The following is a 17,794-nucleotide window of genomic DNA, read 5'->3' as shown; positions in this document are numbered from 1 at the left end:
GACATAGTTTCTAAGATATTAGTGGCAATGTAAGGTTGTTTCTATGCTTAAAACCATGTCATGATTGTGAAATGGGGGTATAGAGTTCAATAACAACACATGTTGATAATGTTCTTCAGTCTTTTATAGATGTGGTCAAAGCTGCTAACTTACCAGAGGTAAATGCCACCTCTGATTATGGTACAGTGGGTCAGTGTTAATTAAAATGAAGTTGACATGTTCCCCTGAAATGTCTGCAGCAGTGCGCACAACCACACAGTGCAAAGATCCAGGGGAAGACTCAACATTGATACTGAACCACTGTGAAAGCCCAAAAGCAATATTATAATCAGTGTAGACCTTACCACTAAATAGAGAATTAGGGTAGCAAAACCATTCATCTGGTGTGTAGGAAATGCTACTACCAAGATTTAGGTTAAGATAATTTGATTTTAGTTTCTACTTTAAAGCAGTCATCTGTTGGTCACTTATACTGTTATGGAACTAAATGGTGACTGCCACTTAAGATTGCAGTTTTCTGGGATGTGATGCTGTGTAGTCTTGTAGATAGGTAGTAACATTTCTGAGCAACCTCATGTCTCCATCTTTGGGTTAGAAGATGTTTCTCTCCTGAAGATGGAGGCAGCAGGTTCCTCTGAAACATTGCTACTTATCTGTCAATTTACGCACTGTAGAAGACCTTGATACTAATGTTTACGAATAATCTTTGTAAGCTTAGTATAATGGCCTTGCCTTAATATATTTGTTGCTTTCTGCAGGATGTCACTGGCTAGTGGACCCAGAGCCTTATTACCAGGACTGCCTGTATGACCTTTGCTCCTGTCAAACAAAGGTTTCACAGTGTTTGTGTTCCATATTTGCTGCGTATGCAAAGGAATGTACCCACAAGGAAATCATGATTGATTGGAGAAATGACATCAGAGAATGTGGTAAGGCTTTTCAATTTAAAAATGGCTTTGAACTTGTGGGTGGTCAGGATAGACTGTCAGTCTAGTACCTAGTTTACTGGCTGGATGAATGGGAAACTGTGGGGAAGGGGGGTTATTCTTTGCAGAGACAAGAGACATTTTGCTCTCCACAGTGTCCATACAAGCCCTGGGGCCCACTGACACTCCTATACAGTGTGTATTGGGGGATCTTCCCCTGAGCCGCCTTGAAGCCGACCACTGACTTCCATCTAGTGCTGAGGTCAAGAATGGTGGAGCTATACCTCCATTTCCCCACACATCTTGATGGTATAGTGCATAATTATTTAGTCACAGGGACAACTTTACCTTTTTGTCTACATCAGTTTGTCAGATGTAACCTCAAAGCTTCTTGTCATCTCCATGATTGTAACTATTGGCTTACATAACATACCTCATATTATGTGGATGCTGTGGAGAAGAGAAATCTCTTGTCTCTCATTGGTATCGAACCCTGGCCATCCATCCAATAGCTGGCCACTATACCAACTGAGCTATCCCAGCTCTCCAATTGATGTAGATAAAATCTGTATATAAATAATTAGCTCTTCACGAAAATAAAATATAATAAGATAACAATAAATATTACTACTAGACATGTAGGATTAGTAATTTGTGTAATAGAATGGGATGCAGTATTGATTTTATATGTGTATTTTATGATTAGGTGTTCATTGCCCTGGTGGACAGGTGTACCAAATATGTGGTAATACTTGCACACACTCGTGTTATGACATCTCACTGAATCCGCAGTGCAGGAGGCAGTGTGTTGAGGGTTGCAACTGCCCTGAAGGGCAAACCATAGATACTACAACAGGAGAATGTATTCCTGTGGGACGCTGTGTCTGCCAGCATGATGGTGTGGAGTACCCAGCTGGTTTCCAAGAAGTCAGACCAGGGAATAAAGGGCTGGAACTTTGGTAAGTGGGTTCTTGTCACAGAGGAATTCCAAATTGTACCTTATTTAATTTTCCTTCATTTAATATTCTCATGATATCTGAGGTTCCCATGTGGTAGTGACCATGAAGATTCCTGTCTTTCAAGTGGGGTCATGACATTATGTAGTCCGGTAGATGTTTGCTATTTTTCCAGAGGAACATGCTGTCTCCATCTTCAGGGTAGAAGAGGGTTGTTCTACCCTGAAGATGGAGAAAGCATATTTCTCCCAAAAAATGGTAAACATCTACCAGAATATAAGGCATCACATGTGAGATGACAGTAATTTTCATGGTATTACTTTTTTGCAGTGTTCATCTTCAAATATGGTTTTGTTGACAATGTTGACCTCAGCTCACCTGTTCTGAAGATGGAGACATGTAGAGGGCCGATTCTGCTGTTGCATCACATATAATGGTTTTTAGAATGAAGGCTGGCATTATAGTCTAAGTTCTGGCTTTGAGTTCTGGATAGAAAAATCTTTATCAAAATTTGATGAGAGATTGACGTAGGATTTATACTATGAAAAAGAGTTATGTTGTACTTTGAGATTAAAGGTCCCCTGTGTTAAATGAAACTTTAAACTAAAGAGAAACACTTGATCTGTGCAGTCTGTGTCGTAATGCCGTATGGGAGTGTCGACCTGCAACACCCGAAGAGTCCGAAGAATTTCCTAAGACGGGAGCATTGTTAGCTGGTTGCAGTCATGAAGGAAACCAGGAGTTCACCACCTGTGAGCCTGTGGAACCTGTAACATGCAAGGTATTGCGTTATTCTTTAGTTTAACTGTGAAGCCTCTGTGGGGTGCACCATGGTAGACCATGCAATAATGTTCCTAAATCATATTTATGACAAGCTCCAGGGCATACCCAGCCTCATATCAAATGGGCACCAGTGGCTGTTTCCCTCGGAATAATTTAGCAGGGCATGGAGCTGACCACTCACCTTCATCTAGTGCTGGGGTTAAGGATGGTAGTTCTATACTTCTACTCCCCTGTATGTCTTCACAGCCCAGTGCTTAATGATTTAAACAAAGGGATAACTTTACATTTGTGAATCTTCAGCCAACTTTTGTTGTTCACCTGTTACAAAGATACAGAATGAATAACAGTTTCCTGGTAACATACTGAATTGGTGAAAGTGGGTTACAACTTCAAAATTACTGTCTTCTAGGATAAGATGCCATGGAATTTGGTAGTTAAGTGATTCAGCATCTATCTTTAAGGTGGAATAGTGAGACATTCTTGAGAAATGGTGCAAGATACAAGGAAGGAGCAAGTTTCTGAAACATTGGATCCTTATCTCAACCATGGTATGGCTTATTGCTAAAATAGATTATAGTACTTAAATATGAAAATTCAACAAATATTTTTGTATTGTTTCAGAACATGCACAGTCCTCCACAGTACAGCCCTGCCATATGCAGGACAGGTTGCAAATGCAAGAAAGGATACGTACTGGATTCACACACGAAGAAGTGCATTAAACCAGTTGACTGTCCTTGCCATCATGGTGGGAAGAGTTATGGAGAGGGTGAGACCATGCAAGAAGATTGCAACACTTGGTATGTGAACCCTTTAAAAACTTCTAAGTAATATACAAAAATTCAGATCTTATCTTATAGGAAACACATTACTTCTATGCTACGAAGACCAACCAGTTGAAGTTGTTTAAGGAAATAATCACTGTTTAGCGTGAAGTAAATAAAGCATACATAAATACACTCTGTAGTCGGGATGCAGGGTATTTCTTCTGGCTTATTTTGGACTTCATCCATCATCTGGTATGTAAAAGGCAAAAGACCACAACATTTCGGAGACTGGATCACTGGACCAGTGACTGAGACTAGCTCTTTCTAACGGGCCCAACTGAGTAGGTTTTATCCTTCCCTACCCACCTGATCCAGTCTCCGAAACGTTGTGGTCTTTTGTCTTTTACATACCAGACGATGGATGAAGTCCAAAATAAGCCAGAAGAAGTGCAGTATACACCATCGTCAGAATCCTTTCAAGTCTATCCCAGGTTGCAGGGTGTTTCTATGTCAAAGCATGTGGTACATATAGCAACTACAGGGATTTAAAGGTAAAACAAGTTAAAGCTATCCCTGTATCAGGCTGTGGAAAGGTTGAGGCTGCAACATTTTCTAGACAGTCAGCTCATAGGTGACAGTGAGGTTGTCAGTCTTACACACTGGCTGCCCTTTATCCCCAGGAAGATTGCTCGTACTCATTTCTGTTAGGGGCTGAGTTGACCCCAAGGCCATAGTGTGTGTGGAAGAATTAGGTAAACTGAAGAATCCAATGACCTAATCAGGAACTGAACCTATGATCTTCCAGCCTGTAGCATAGTGCCTCAACTAACTGTGCTACTGCATGCCCTGGGATTTAAAGGTTAAAGTGTTAATTAATATTCATATGAATTTAAGACTGCGTTATCATTTTGTTGTCTCCACTGTAGGATTATTTGATGTTTTACCCTTTATCTGCTATGTTTTGTATGTTCTGTAGGAGCAGCAATTGGTATGTCACCACACGTACTCACACTTCGCATTTTTCTTGCAGCAAATGTGAATCTGGCAAGTGGTCATGCTCGGAGCGTGTCTGTGCTGGTATATGTACGGCCTGGGGTGACTCCCATTACAAGACATTTGATGGACGGATCTATGATTTCCATGGAAACTGTGATTATGTTCTGGTGAAGGGCTCACTTGGCTATGATGACATATTTGATATTTCAATACAGGTTGGTATACCAGCAGCACTGAGTGTCAAATACATTTCACATAGTGTTCCTTTTTCTATAAAAAATAATGCTGTTATTATTCACATATCAAAGGTCAGGAAACCATACTTCTAACTTTCCTTTACAGAGATTTAACCTTTAAAAGCCAAGTAAATTATTTTTTATGATTTCAGTGTTCATTATCAATTAGTTTCTTATAACATGCTTTTAAGTTTGTGTTTTGTTCTTGTGTTCTGTTTCATAATGAGGTCCTGGTATGATGTACCATTGTATGTTACATGGAGAAAGCCCCCTGATTATACATGATACATAAATTGTAAAATATGTAAACTTCATGAAGTTTAGTAGACAAAGACATAGATCCTTTATGAGTCAGGTTAGTGTAATTCTGGACCTGCAGAGGGTGAAATATCATCAACCCCTTTGAATTCTACACAGATACTTACCTTGAATATGCATCTTGCCTTGATTAGATAGACTGGCTATGCAGCATTTAGCTATATCCTTTTTTTGAGTAAAATATTGTACATAGACTCCTATCAACTGGGATATAGTGCCATCTAGTCTGTTGAAAGTCAGCTGACATTTCGGAGGATCATGTTACCTCCATCTTCAGGGTTGGAAAGTAAGCAAAACAAGAAACCAGCATGAAGGAGGCAGTAAGCAGATGGTGGCCATATATTCCAGCAGGATGTAGTTTGATTCTCAGTTGACTACATGGTTCTACATACCTAATCATTGCTGTGAGAACTCGGATTCTACAAAATATTATGCATGTTTGCCATCTGTTATACATATTAACAATACAGAACATTCATGTTTGCATTTCTGTCTCTTCATAAGAAGCTGTTATGAAGGAAAAACTACCAGTGACTGTCAGTTTACATTTGCTGCAAAGGAGTACAGACATTTTGTCAGATTATGATATTTGGGGAGTTAATTGAAGTTATGGTTGTGTTGAGTATATTATAAAATTGACTGGAAGTTTTGCTGCAGTATCAATATCTATATAAAATTGTAAGCTGTCATGATAGAGAAATGTTCAGAAAGCATCCCAAGTGGTAAGACATGTCACATCTCAATTAATGAAATGTTTCAGAGATCTGCTCTGTCTCCATTATCAGGGGTGACAGAAGTATCGTGTCTCTAAAATATTGGTTCTCAGCTCAGCTTTGTCACATCTGATCACCAGAGATGATTTTGATGTGAATATAACATTTCCTTGATAGAAATTTATTCACACTTCTAAAAGCTTTACTGAAAAATGTAAATTACTACTTATGATGATATGACAAAGTAATCTACTTTACAATAGCTCAGACATCTGTACAGTGTTATTTAAGAGCTGACATTTAGAGGAATCCTGAAATGAAAAGTTTTCTCTAGGTTGCTTGCTGTGTTGACATTCTAGTCACAGATTAAATGAGAATAATAGTAGATGATAATTTTAAGAGCATTTAACTCTATCTGGATATTTAAAAATTGCCAAACGAAGCAGGTTAGTCTAGAGTTAACTCTCTGAACTTATATTCAAGAGATGATCAGTTTGAATCTTGGCAGGGATACTGATTATCCTGGCTGAGTTCTATCCTGACTTTCCTCAGTTCCTCCAGGCAAATGCTAGGATAGCATCCCCTTCCTTCCAAATACTTTCCAACTAACTGTGCATCAAACATCCTACCATTTGATGTTATATAATCTATATATGACAATGATGTTATATGATGCACAAAAAAATTGTAGTATATTATGTTGTCTTTTTAATAGAATGTGCCATGTGGATCAGATGGCATCAGCTGTTCCAAGTCAGTCACATTGAGGGTGGGGTCATCTGAGAAACAGGAAATAATCACCTTTACAAGAGAGAAACCTGTTCCTTCACACACAAACTTAGGAAGGTACAGTACATGGTTACAGCTTCGCAGTTCTCAACCTGTCAATCTCTTCAGTCCAGATCCTTTCAAATTCCCTCCTTGATCACATCATGAGTTACATATTCTCCTCCATTGTGTGCCAGATGGTATCTCATGAATTAGTCTTCAGTACTTTCCGGCTATTTCCATGTCCTTACCATTCCAATATTTTTGCACAGTACCTTTCACTGTCTCTTTAACTGACTCTATACCCTAGCCCACCAAATTAGCCATAAATATCTGTTCAAAAAATTAATGTGTGCTCTACTGAACCCGGGGTTTTCTAATTCAGTACCCTACATTCTGCCTCATGAAATAACAGTTATCATCAACATAACCATCAAGATTACAGTTTTCTGGGATATGACTCAAAATAGTTTGGTGGATAGGGAACTCCTGCCTCCATCTTAGCAGTTTCTTTCAAAACATTTGTACCTGTCTACCAAACTACACAGCCTCACATCCCAGAAAACCTTAATCTTAACAGTCACTACCATAAGATATCAGAGCTCATCATCATCATCACCATCATCGATGCTATATAGTCTGAGATACTGAGAGCTGAGCCCTTCTTCAGAAGATGCTAGTTGTGCAGCTACTCAAGAACTTCCCAGCATTTTATGGAATACAAAGGTTCATTACTGTGTTCATAAGGGCCCTCTGTCAGTCCCTATCCTGAGCCAGATCATTCCAGTCTATACCACCCCTTCCTGTCTCTCTAAGATCCATTTTAATATTATCCACTAGGGGTCTCTTTCCTTCTGGCTCTCTTATCGATATCCTATATGCATTTCTCTTCTTCCCATATGCCGTGCCCATCTCATCCTCCTTGACTGGATCATTCTAATTATACTTGGAGAAGAGTACAAGTTATGAAGCTCCTCATTGTGCAGTTTTCTCCAACCTCCTGTTACTTCACCTCCCTTCGGTCCAAATATTCTCCTCAGCCCCTGTTCTCAAACACCCTCGGTCTATGACTATGACTCAGTGTCTGACTATATGTACATTATACTGCTTTATTTGTGACTATTTTCACATACTATGAAATTGTTTTCTGTATGGATTTATGGAAAATGAATAAATAGAAATAGAAATATGTTCCTCCCTTAATGTCAGAGACCAAGTTTCACACCCATACAGAACCACAGGCAAAATTACTAGGTCTCTGCATTGGTCATCTGTCATCTTAATTTTTTGTGCTCTCAAAGACATACCATAGACCATATCACTTTATTCTTTCTTCAGATTTTCTTGTAGTGTTTCTGATTTTATGTGTTGTCTAATATCCTGGTTGCAGAATTTCTCCCTTGTTTATTTTCTGGGACTCTGTACATATGCCATGGGTACTAATTGTAATATCACCCTTTCTTAGTCCATGTTTTATTTAAAGAATTTTTGATTGCATGTTATACCTTCAATAGGAAACCTTACAGAAGAAAAATTCTGTGTTTGAGTGAGATCTCTGATGTGGGGATTTCAGCCCCTACGTACTTGCCACCTGCTTCATGCTGGTTTCTTGCTTGGCTTATTCTTCAGCTCACATTTTCCATCCCTGTATATTCTCTCTGTAATTTCTTCTTTGATTCTTTGATTTGATGAACATTAACGACTGAAATAAGGGGGCCAGGGTAACTCAGTTGATATATTGACCAGGCCATTGGCTGATTGACCTGTTAATTGGGTTTACTTCCTGGCAAGGGGAAGTGAACCCTTAAACAGATGATGGCATAGCCTAAACACTTCTAAGTATAATGTTTCTATCTCTGTCAAGGATAAAAGTTGATTTAATAATGCAGCATTCCCTTCTAACTGAAGAAAGGATTTGTGTCTTTTCAGTAATGTTCATGATATTCAGAGCATGGCAGACAAACTGATATTTGACATTTATAGAACTATAACAACATTGTTGCAGAATAACAATCCGTGAAGCTGGTCTATTTGTGTTTGCTGAGGTCTTTGACTTGGGTTTAGTTCTTCAGTGGGACAGAGGAACCAGAGTTTACATCAGGGCTGACCCAAAATGGAAGGACAGGGTGAGTGAATTGATGACTTCCAAGTTTACATATGCAGTGATTTTGGTTTTCATATTTCAGTTATTATTTATACATCCTGTGGATGAACTGTATAGAATGAATACATAATGCTGAGGAACAGAAGATTCATTTTCTTCTCAATAGCACACATGTCATTTGCCAACAGAATTTCTTTATCACTTGTTTCTGATATGAGAATGTATCACAACATGAAGAGAAGTAAGAAATTTTAATTGTCTTATGTCATTTCCAAACCAAGTAACTTTCATTCCCTAAAATTCATCTTTTGTTGATATTTTGGTTTTGAAATGCTTACTGAGAAACCAGAGAATGATAATATATAATGCCTAGAGGTTTATTAAAATTGGTTTCACAAAGAAATCAAGAGCAGATTAAATTTGGTCAATGTCTGCTGTCACTCAGTTCCAAATCTTTCTGTCTTCTAAAAATATAGAGATGAAATGCATTCAATTTTAATTTTGCTGGTTTTGTAATGATGTGAAAGCTTGCCTCTCACATTAACGGAAGAACACAGACTAAGGAAGTAGGAGAACATGGAGCTAAGGGGGATATGTAGATCTAAGGAGGAGAAAGTAACAGGAAGCTGGAAAAAGATTGTGTAATGAAAAGTCTCATAATTTATACTCCTCGCCAAATGTTAATAGTATGATCAAATTAAGGAAGATGGGTCAGGTGGAGCATGTAGCATGCATGAGTGAGAAGTGAATGCATGCAAAATTTTAATTGAAAACCTGAAGGAAGGAGACCACTTGGAAGACCTAGACATAGTTGGAAAAATGATAATAAAATGTTTCTTAAAGAGATAGGGTGGGAGGCTACTGAAAGAGTTAATTTGGTTTAGAATAGAAACCAATGGTGGGTTCTTGTGAATGTGGTAATGAGCCTTTAGATCCTTAAAATTGTAGATTTTCTTGAATAGTTGAGCAGTTGTTAGCTTCTCAAGAATATCTCTACTATATGGAAGTGGTTATTGCATATTTAATATTACAAAACCAGACATTTCCTTTGTAGGGGTCCTTGTTATGTGCTCAGTGTGTGATAGTCTGAATATGTTTTATCAGTAGCATAAGAAAATTGTCATTATGAAATATACAGATTAAACACTGGCTTCAATGCCTGGATGTTCAGTGCCCATAATCACATCTGAAACTGCCAGTTCTCTGCGGAACTCATGATTTTGCAATGTGAAGTCTGAAATCTTCTTTCACTGTTTTAGCTGAAAGGCTTGTGTGGTAACTACAATGATAACCAATTAGATGATTTTCAAACTCCTTCTGGTGGTCTAAGTGAGGTATCTGCTAGACTGTTTGGTGATTCATGGCGGCTCCAGTCTTACTGCCCAGAATCAGTCGATGTTGAGGTAAGCATACGGTCTTACTTTCAAATTTATCAGCAAACATTAGGTAACAGGGAACAGAGTAGTGAGATTATAATCTTCGGTAATGTTGTGTTGTGTAGTTTGGTAGATAGGTGCCAGTGTTTCAGAGGAACCTGTTGTATCCATCTTCAGGGTGACATACCCTGATGACTGAAGTAACAAGGGCCTCTGAAATAATGATACCTGTCTACCAGACTAAATGTTATCACAGCCCAGAAGACAGCAGTGTTCACTGCCTGAGAACCTTGGATCTCACATCTACACAACTTTTTGTAAATTTAATATCGGTGTAAATAAAATTATGGTGGTGATGATCTATATATCATTTGAAATGTATACTTCATAGATGGTGTAGCATTTCAGTTACTGCAGAGTATCAGGAGAACAGCTGAAGATTTTTATTGCATTTTATTAGACGAATAATTGAAGATACATGTAAGTAAAGAGCAAACTGTTACTGGAAGAAATTACCCAAATTTTACATAAAAACAGCCTATTCATATTTTTTTGACATTCTTTAAAATAGGTAAAGGTAAGGATAAATTNCACAATATCTGCCCCATATAAGAGAGACGATGGGAGGACGAACACGAGCCTGCATGGTTTACGAATTTTAATCATTGACAATCTAAAAAACTTTTAATAAATTAGCATCAAGGAATCTTATACATTTTTAAAACTTACATTCCCAGGAAACTGCTGTGTTTGTGAAACGTTCTATTCTGTGTACTGTGTGTTGTAACATATAAGTGTACATACTTTGCGTGTAAACAAATTATGTGATAGTGGTTTCCTATTTGTAGTGATGTTTGCCCTCTGAAGATGGTCCACAGAGACCGAAACATGTAAGGGTGTTAAGTTTTTGCGTAGTAAAAAACTTACAGGTCACATTGGACGGAGTGATTTATAATTTGTAAGGATAAATTTATTTATAAATTTAACCATGCTATGAAGAAATATGGGTGAATGGAGGTATAGCTCCACAATTCTCAACCTTGGTACTAAATTGAGGTGAGGGGTGAGCTTCTTGCCTCGGCTACATTACCGCCGGGGAAACATCCCTCGTTATCTCTTATATAGGAAACTGGGTGGGCCCCAGAAGTTGTCTGGATATTATGGAGAAGAAAAAAACCTTTTATTCTTGCCATGAATTGAACCCTGATTCCTACATCATCTAGCCCATAGTGTAGTCACTATACTGACTGGGCTATCCTGGGCCCGAACCTCTTATTTTTGCCATGAAATGAACCCTGATTCCTACATCATCTAGCCCATAGCATAGTCACTATACTGACTGTGCTATCCTGGGCCAAAAAATGTAATTACTAATGACACCTATGAAGTACTTTATGTGTTAGATTGTGTCATTTAATGTAGCTTTGTCTTTTCAGTTTGTGTACAGAAAGGGATTTTTTTTTTTTTCCAAATAGTACCAAATCACTATATTCTGATTTTTTAAATTTGTCTCCAGGTTTCAGGAAAGAGAAATTAACCATGAAGAACCCTAGAATCTCAAAAATCCATTACATTTCCAACATTGTTTTTTTTTCCCCAGTTTACATTTAATGTTTCTTGAAAGTTACTATAATCACTGACCTTTACAGGACACATGTCTCAGTCATCCAAACCGCAAGCTGTGGGCTATGAAGAAATGCGGAGTATTGAAGTCATCTGTTTTTCAGCCTTGCCACTCTGAAGTACCACTGGAACCGTATCTTGAAAGGTAATAATCAGCTCTCTTTGTGCATGAAGTAACTGCCTTGTAATCTGGAATGTATTGATTCTGTAAATGCTTGTGACAGTGCTTGTTTCATTCTATGAATATTATATTGGGGTGTATTCAATATGAACAGCATTTCAGAAATTTAATCTATTTCTGTGATTAGTTGTAAGAAGTGAAAATGATCTCACACAGTTGGGTCCACTAGACAGAGCTACCCTTAATGGTTCGTCCCACCTACATATGTGGCCCCAGTGGTCAAGATCAGCTAAGGTCCAGCTGAATAAGATTCTTTCTGCCCTTTCACCTCATGACAAATGGATCCAGTTTCTGAAGTACTGGGTATTTCAGATATAGATGAATATAGTTCTGAATGCAGGAAGTCATTTGAAGAACTGCTGTGAATTTTGATTATATTGCCATAAACTTTTCTGAATACTCATTCATCTTATGTCATGAAAGAATATTTTTGTAATTTGTAAGGATGCAGTGGCCCCAGCAGGTAGCTAGGATGGACTGTGTACAGAGTGTTGAAGGCAGAAGTTTAGGAAAACATCCACTCAGAAGACCAAGAAGGTGTTGGGCTTATAACATTATGACTAACCTTAGGGAAAATGGGTGTGGGGCTGTGAGGGTAGATGTAACTGGCTTAGGATCATGCATAACAATGTTGATGGTGTTGAAACTTTGGATTTTTTGCTCTAGTGTTAGTATATTTTACCTTATGAGAGCTTTCTTTCTTCAGATGTATTTTTGATGCATGTGGCTGTGATTTGGGTGGTGACTGTGAGTGCCTGTGTACAGCCATTTCAGCTTATGCTCAGGAGTGTAACATACGAGGTGCAAGCATAAAATGGAGATCACAACAGCTGTGCCGTAAGTATTGCAGCCAGAAGTACTGTCACTACACTCATTGTCTTGTCACCATTCACTTACATTTATTGCAGAGCCATACAATGCAAGAGGTCTCCAGGTTTATTTGACCTGAGTGTGATTTGTTGTGCCTCTTTTTGATGACAGCTTCATTTTTATCTCCTGCTGTGCCATCATAAACTTGCTGAGCTGCAAAGACTTTTTTATTCAAAACAAGCTTTACTTCACTATTGTTTTCTGCCACAACACAGTGGTTGAAATCTAGCACACAATGAAACCAGACACAGAATTGCAAGAGGTGGATAAGCCCATAAATAAAGAAAACCAGATCATGGAAAACATAGAATAGAACATTATAGAACGTCACAACAACTGATTCCGAACAGTGCAGCTACTCCATTAGGAAATCAAATGGGAGTAAAAAGAAAACAGGTCCAACCACAATCAAAACAACACCTCTAAATAACTCAAATTATAACGTTATAATTGTGGTAATAGATACCAGAATAAATAGTAAGAAGTAAGTAAAGTAAAAAGTAAAGGTATCCCTGTAACAGGCTGTGGAGGCCCATAGGGTTGTGAGATGTCGAGGTTTCCACATTTTCTAGACAATCGGCTCATAGATGGCGGCAAGGCTGTCAGCCCTACGCGCTGGCCGCCCTTTACTCCCAAGAATATTCCAAGAATATTCCTATANGAACAACAATTTCAATTCATTGCCAGATTGTTTTAGTACATCATAACAACATAATATATTTTATAACTTAAAAAGTTTTATTTTATTTTACTATACCACATATATATTTATGTACATCTCTAGGCATCTATTTGAATTTAAAACTTTTATTCCAATTTTAATACATTTATACTATTTGCATTAATTCAGAAAAAATGTTAAATGTATTAACTGAGTGGAAACTCATGTACATTAGTGATAGTTATTATATCGTTAATATTAAAATCCATATAAAGTGAAATTCAGTAGTGTGAAAATGTATTATAATATATTTGCCTGATGATGGCTCTATAACCCAAAACATGTAGCACATTGTCATGCCATTAAAACTAATAAACTCAATATACACAGTGAAATGTGAATGAGATTTTGATAATTCTTGTGTTGAGGTGAAAAACAGTAATGAATTATAGGATAACACAACAGGATACATTCTGTGAAGTAAAAAAGCTTAATTTATTTAATTCACAGAAAATATCATGAAGGTAGTTGCCATGACATTTGTATTCCCTTTTGACGTGTGTCTGGCAATGTATGAAATATATCTCATGTACCCCCTTATGAGGCTTCACATACCCAATAGGAGGGTGTGTCTTGCTACCCAATGACATGAAATCACTGAGATTCTGACCTTGTTTATCTTTGGTGTCTGTAGCAATCCAGTGTGATGAGAAGTGTTCACACTACAGCCCATGTGTGCAGACCTGCCCAAAGCAGACATGTGACAATTACATCATTCACAGCAATCTCAATCAGCTTTGTAGTGAGGATGCATGTGTCGAAGGTGGGCTTCAGTTTATTGTTTACCTCTGTTATCTCCTATGACAAATTTTTATTTTGTTTATTGGGAATAGATTTCTGTTTTTCTTACAGTGCTCCCTCACATTACAGATGTTTGGCTTACAGAATTTTGTTCTTGCAGAAATTATAAAATATGACTGTAGAACTGAACAAGTTTTTTATGACAGTAACAGCTCTGACTTGCATTTGGTAAATGGCTGATTCTGATCTCAGCTGATACACCGGCTTTGATGATTGAGATTTTTCATGGTTTTACTCAGTTCCTCCAGCCAAATGCTGGATAATATAATAAATTAGGCCACGAATGCTTCCTTCCAGATCCTTTCCAATTCATTATTCTCAAATCATATACCACTGTATTGAACAAAAAAATGTTTTTTTTTGTTTTTTTTTTTAAGAATTGCTAATTTGTTAAGAAATTCATGCCACATATGTTATGTGTTGGCCATTACTGGCCTATGCACATGCACTAGTAATGTAGAGGGATAGTTGGTAATGTGTTTGTTATTTCCACCTTATTTTAGATCAGCAAGACCATAAAGTTCTTGGGCAAGCAGCACACATAAAGGAGCTGGAAAAGGAATTACTGTATTTTTATTATGATTGTGAAGTAAAAAAATCCCATAGTACCACATCTCTGCTTACAACATAGCAATGGGAAATAGGGTTCACCTTGCAGAATTTCATGATATTGACACATTTTTCAAGAAAACAGTCTTTTCCCATGATGCATAGATGTGCTGAATTTGTTTTAGTATAAAATTTATGTACCTTCATTTTAGTCTACTTTCCATATCTGTGGTAGAAAAGTAGACTTATAAAATACCATCCTCTCTAAGTCTTCCTTTTCAACTTTTGAACCAGTTAACTGATTTTCACGAAATTTGGTTTGAGTGTTATCTGCTGCACCTCCCATTTTATTTCTTACAATCAAGAACAATAAAACTGAGGAGCTTGTGAAATGGGAGTAACAATATAGGGCCCTGAAATCATGTATGGTAATAGAGCTTCAAAAAATGTGCAGTACTTTTAAGGTAATTTTTTTGTAGCATGTCAAACAGAAACATGATAGCAATGTGAGTATTTTCATGTAGCTTTCGATGAGACGATGATGGCTAAGGGACCACTCACTCAGTAGTGGAGATGGGTAATACTTGAGATTCTGTGTGCCTGAGTTAATTTGGCCAAACCTTTGGTTTATGTCTTGCTATAGGCTGTGAGATAAAGCCCTGTCCTCCTGGCCAAGTCTTCAACAATTTAACATCACTTGAATGTGTGCCTGTTGCTACCTGCAAGCCATTCTGCATGCAGATAGGTGACGTGGTATTTTATGAAGGTGATATTGTGGAGCAAGATGACTGCCATAAATGGTGAGTGTACTGAAATAAACATTCTCTTCCTCCTCCTCCTCCAAACAACCACAACATTAATAATAATATGAAGTCAATTATTTAAGATTGAGGTTAGAAGCTGAAGACTGGGAGAGCAGATGACTGTGGGAACCAAAGATGGCAAACCCATGAAGGGGTAATACCAAGAAGAAAAAGTCCTTTGGACAAACACAATGAATAACCATTGAAAATGGGACACCTTTAGAAGCACGGTGTGGATATGATGCCTTATAGTCCAACAGATGCTTATCAACCTTGCAGAGGAACTTGCTACCCTCAACTTCAAGGTCACCATTTCAGGCTTAAATCATCGAGAGGAAGCCTTTTCGTATTCTTCATTGTTATTGTTTGTCTAAAACATCTCTGAAGGTATGTCACACCTTGAGTAGGCAATATTACACACGAGAAGTCCTGTGTGTTCAGTGATATTTCTGCTATGGTGATTTCGGTTCCCATTGTATACCAAAAATAGAAGAGAGTAAATTTACGATGATGATGATGATGCAATGATCTATGCCACTATCTGATTATTATGCCACCCTGAAGAATGTTTCAGATACATCATATCCTTTTATCTTCCATGTTTTCATTATCCTTTTCCTCCCCCATTTTCCTTTCCTTCCTCTTTTGTCTTGTTTCTTTTCAATTTCCTGACCCTCACAGTTGTATGTTCAGCATCAGAGAAGGGTAAGAGATATAGGTAACAGGTTCCTCTGGAACACTGATAACTTGTCTGCCGGACTGCATAATGTCACATTGCAGTGACTGTAACCTTAAGCACATCTGTGTTTCCTAAACTGGAGACAATTCATTGTATGGACCTACTGGTAAATATGTACCTTCTGCTCATTGCAGCACATGCTCTCACCAAAAGAAAACGTGCCTTGGCCAGCCTTGTACTTCTGCAACGTATACTCCATCAACACCCACACCTATATCAGCAATCACAAGTATACCACAGGAAACTGCGCCACCTTCATGTACAGGAGGTTGGACAAAATGGCGAAGCAAGGATAATCAGAAGTCTGGAACAGACACTGATGTCGAGCCACTTCCTACAGTAAATGAACTGGTAAGCAACTCCAGTCTGAGTTTAAGTGGCTCTGCCTCTGATTTGTGTTCTGCAGCTTCCTGACCAGGACACCAACTATCCAGGTTGGATTCTTTTTATGGTTTCCTTCTGTCCTTTCTGGCAGTTACCAAAGTAGTGCCTCAAATTAAGTCATGGCTATTTCCTCCACATCACTTTCAATTTATTGTTCATTGATGATCTTATCTACCTAATCCTTCCAGCTGCATTAGGGCCCTGGGGTCGACTCAGCCTCTAACAGAAATGAGTACCAGGATTATTCCTGGGGGTAAAGGGCGGCCAGCGTATAGGGCTGACAACCTCACCGCCATATGTGAGCCGATTGTCTAGAAAATGTGGGAGCCTCAACATCTCACAACCCTATGGGCCTCCACGGCCTCTTACAGGAATACCTTTACTTCTTTTTTAATCATCTTACCGTTCAGTGTTGTATAGCGTAAGCAGCTAACAGCACTTTTAAATGAATTGCATTTAAGTGAAAAGACTCAGGGAGTATTAAGATGATTCTGAGGAAATGGACAGGAAGGGACATGACTTTACACAAGCCACTAGCCCTAGAATCATTACGAGCTAAATATCTAACTCCATGGAATAGAATTCGCCTTCACAGAATAGTAGTTGCTCAGCTGGTCAAGAAATTCCTTGCCTTTTACTGAACTTGAAAATTTTTCATCTTAAGGTTCACTTTAAATATTGTAATGTGTTTCGTTACTGAAGACTCCGTAGAGATGGTTAATTGGTTTATTTAACAATCTACAAATAACGGCTACAATTAATTATCACAATGTTATGGGTTTCCACACTTTACAAACCCTAGAACAAAATCTCTTAACACTCTCTTCGAGAGTCTTCACGTACTGATAATGCGGGAGCTATACAAGTCTCCCTGAATTACACACTCCAGATATGACTGGTTATCACTGGTTATCGCACACGCGGCTGTTATGTTTCAACTCGGCGATTGTTACTTTATAACTAACTGTGAATAGCCTTCGCTGCTTCTTATGTAGCCTCGATCGGACAGTTGTTGCCTGGTGCCTTGTTGCTAGCCACGCTGTCCGGAGTTGTTGACGGCTGCCTAGTAACCGCGATATCCCTCGGTGACGTCACCGCGTTGACTTGCGTTGCATAGCGACCAGGATGCTAGGACTCGGCTAACATCGGCTCGCTTCGGCTTCGCTCGGCGCATCACGGC

The 17,794-nt window shown here is 38.3% G+C and overlaps 1 protein-coding gene across 3 annotated transcripts in view; it reads left to right on the top strand.

Annotated features, from left to right (window-relative positions):
• The window catches only part of LOC111862988 (hemocytin), a 115,067-nt gene that overhangs the window by 45,307 nt on the left and 51,966 nt on the right, over positions 1-17,794 (top strand). For all 3 annotated transcript variants that reach the window (XM_023848892.2, XM_023848891.2, XM_023848893.2), the window contains 13 exons: positions 759-929; positions 1,633-1,885; positions 2,513-2,663; positions 3,287-3,465; positions 4,463-4,643; positions 6,411-6,541; positions 8,469-8,589; positions 9,827-9,970; positions 11,593-11,711; positions 12,454-12,584; positions 13,973-14,101; positions 15,332-15,488; positions 16,365-16,581. In XM_023848892.2, the coding sequence (XP_023704660.1) occupies positions 759-929; positions 1,633-1,885; positions 2,513-2,663; positions 3,287-3,465; positions 4,463-4,643; positions 6,411-6,541; positions 8,469-8,589; positions 9,827-9,970; positions 11,593-11,711; positions 12,454-12,584; positions 13,973-14,101; positions 15,332-15,488; positions 16,365-16,581 (2,084 nt within the window). The remainder of the gene's footprint in view (positions 1-758; positions 930-1,632; positions 1,886-2,512; positions 2,664-3,286; positions 3,466-4,462; positions 4,644-6,410; positions 6,542-8,468; positions 8,590-9,826; positions 9,971-11,592; positions 11,712-12,453; positions 12,585-13,972; positions 14,102-15,331; positions 15,489-16,364; positions 16,582-17,794) is intronic.

Source organism: Cryptotermes secundus, unplaced genomic scaffold, assembly GCF_002891405.2.
Source record: "Cryptotermes secundus unplaced genomic scaffold, Csec_1.0 scaffold1016, whole genome shotgun sequence".
Taxonomy (NCBI): Eukaryota; Metazoa; Arthropoda; class Insecta; order Blattodea; family Kalotermitidae; genus Cryptotermes; species Cryptotermes secundus.
Note: the sequence above shows the minus strand (reverse complement) of the source record. Positions and strands in the feature narration are given on the sequence as shown.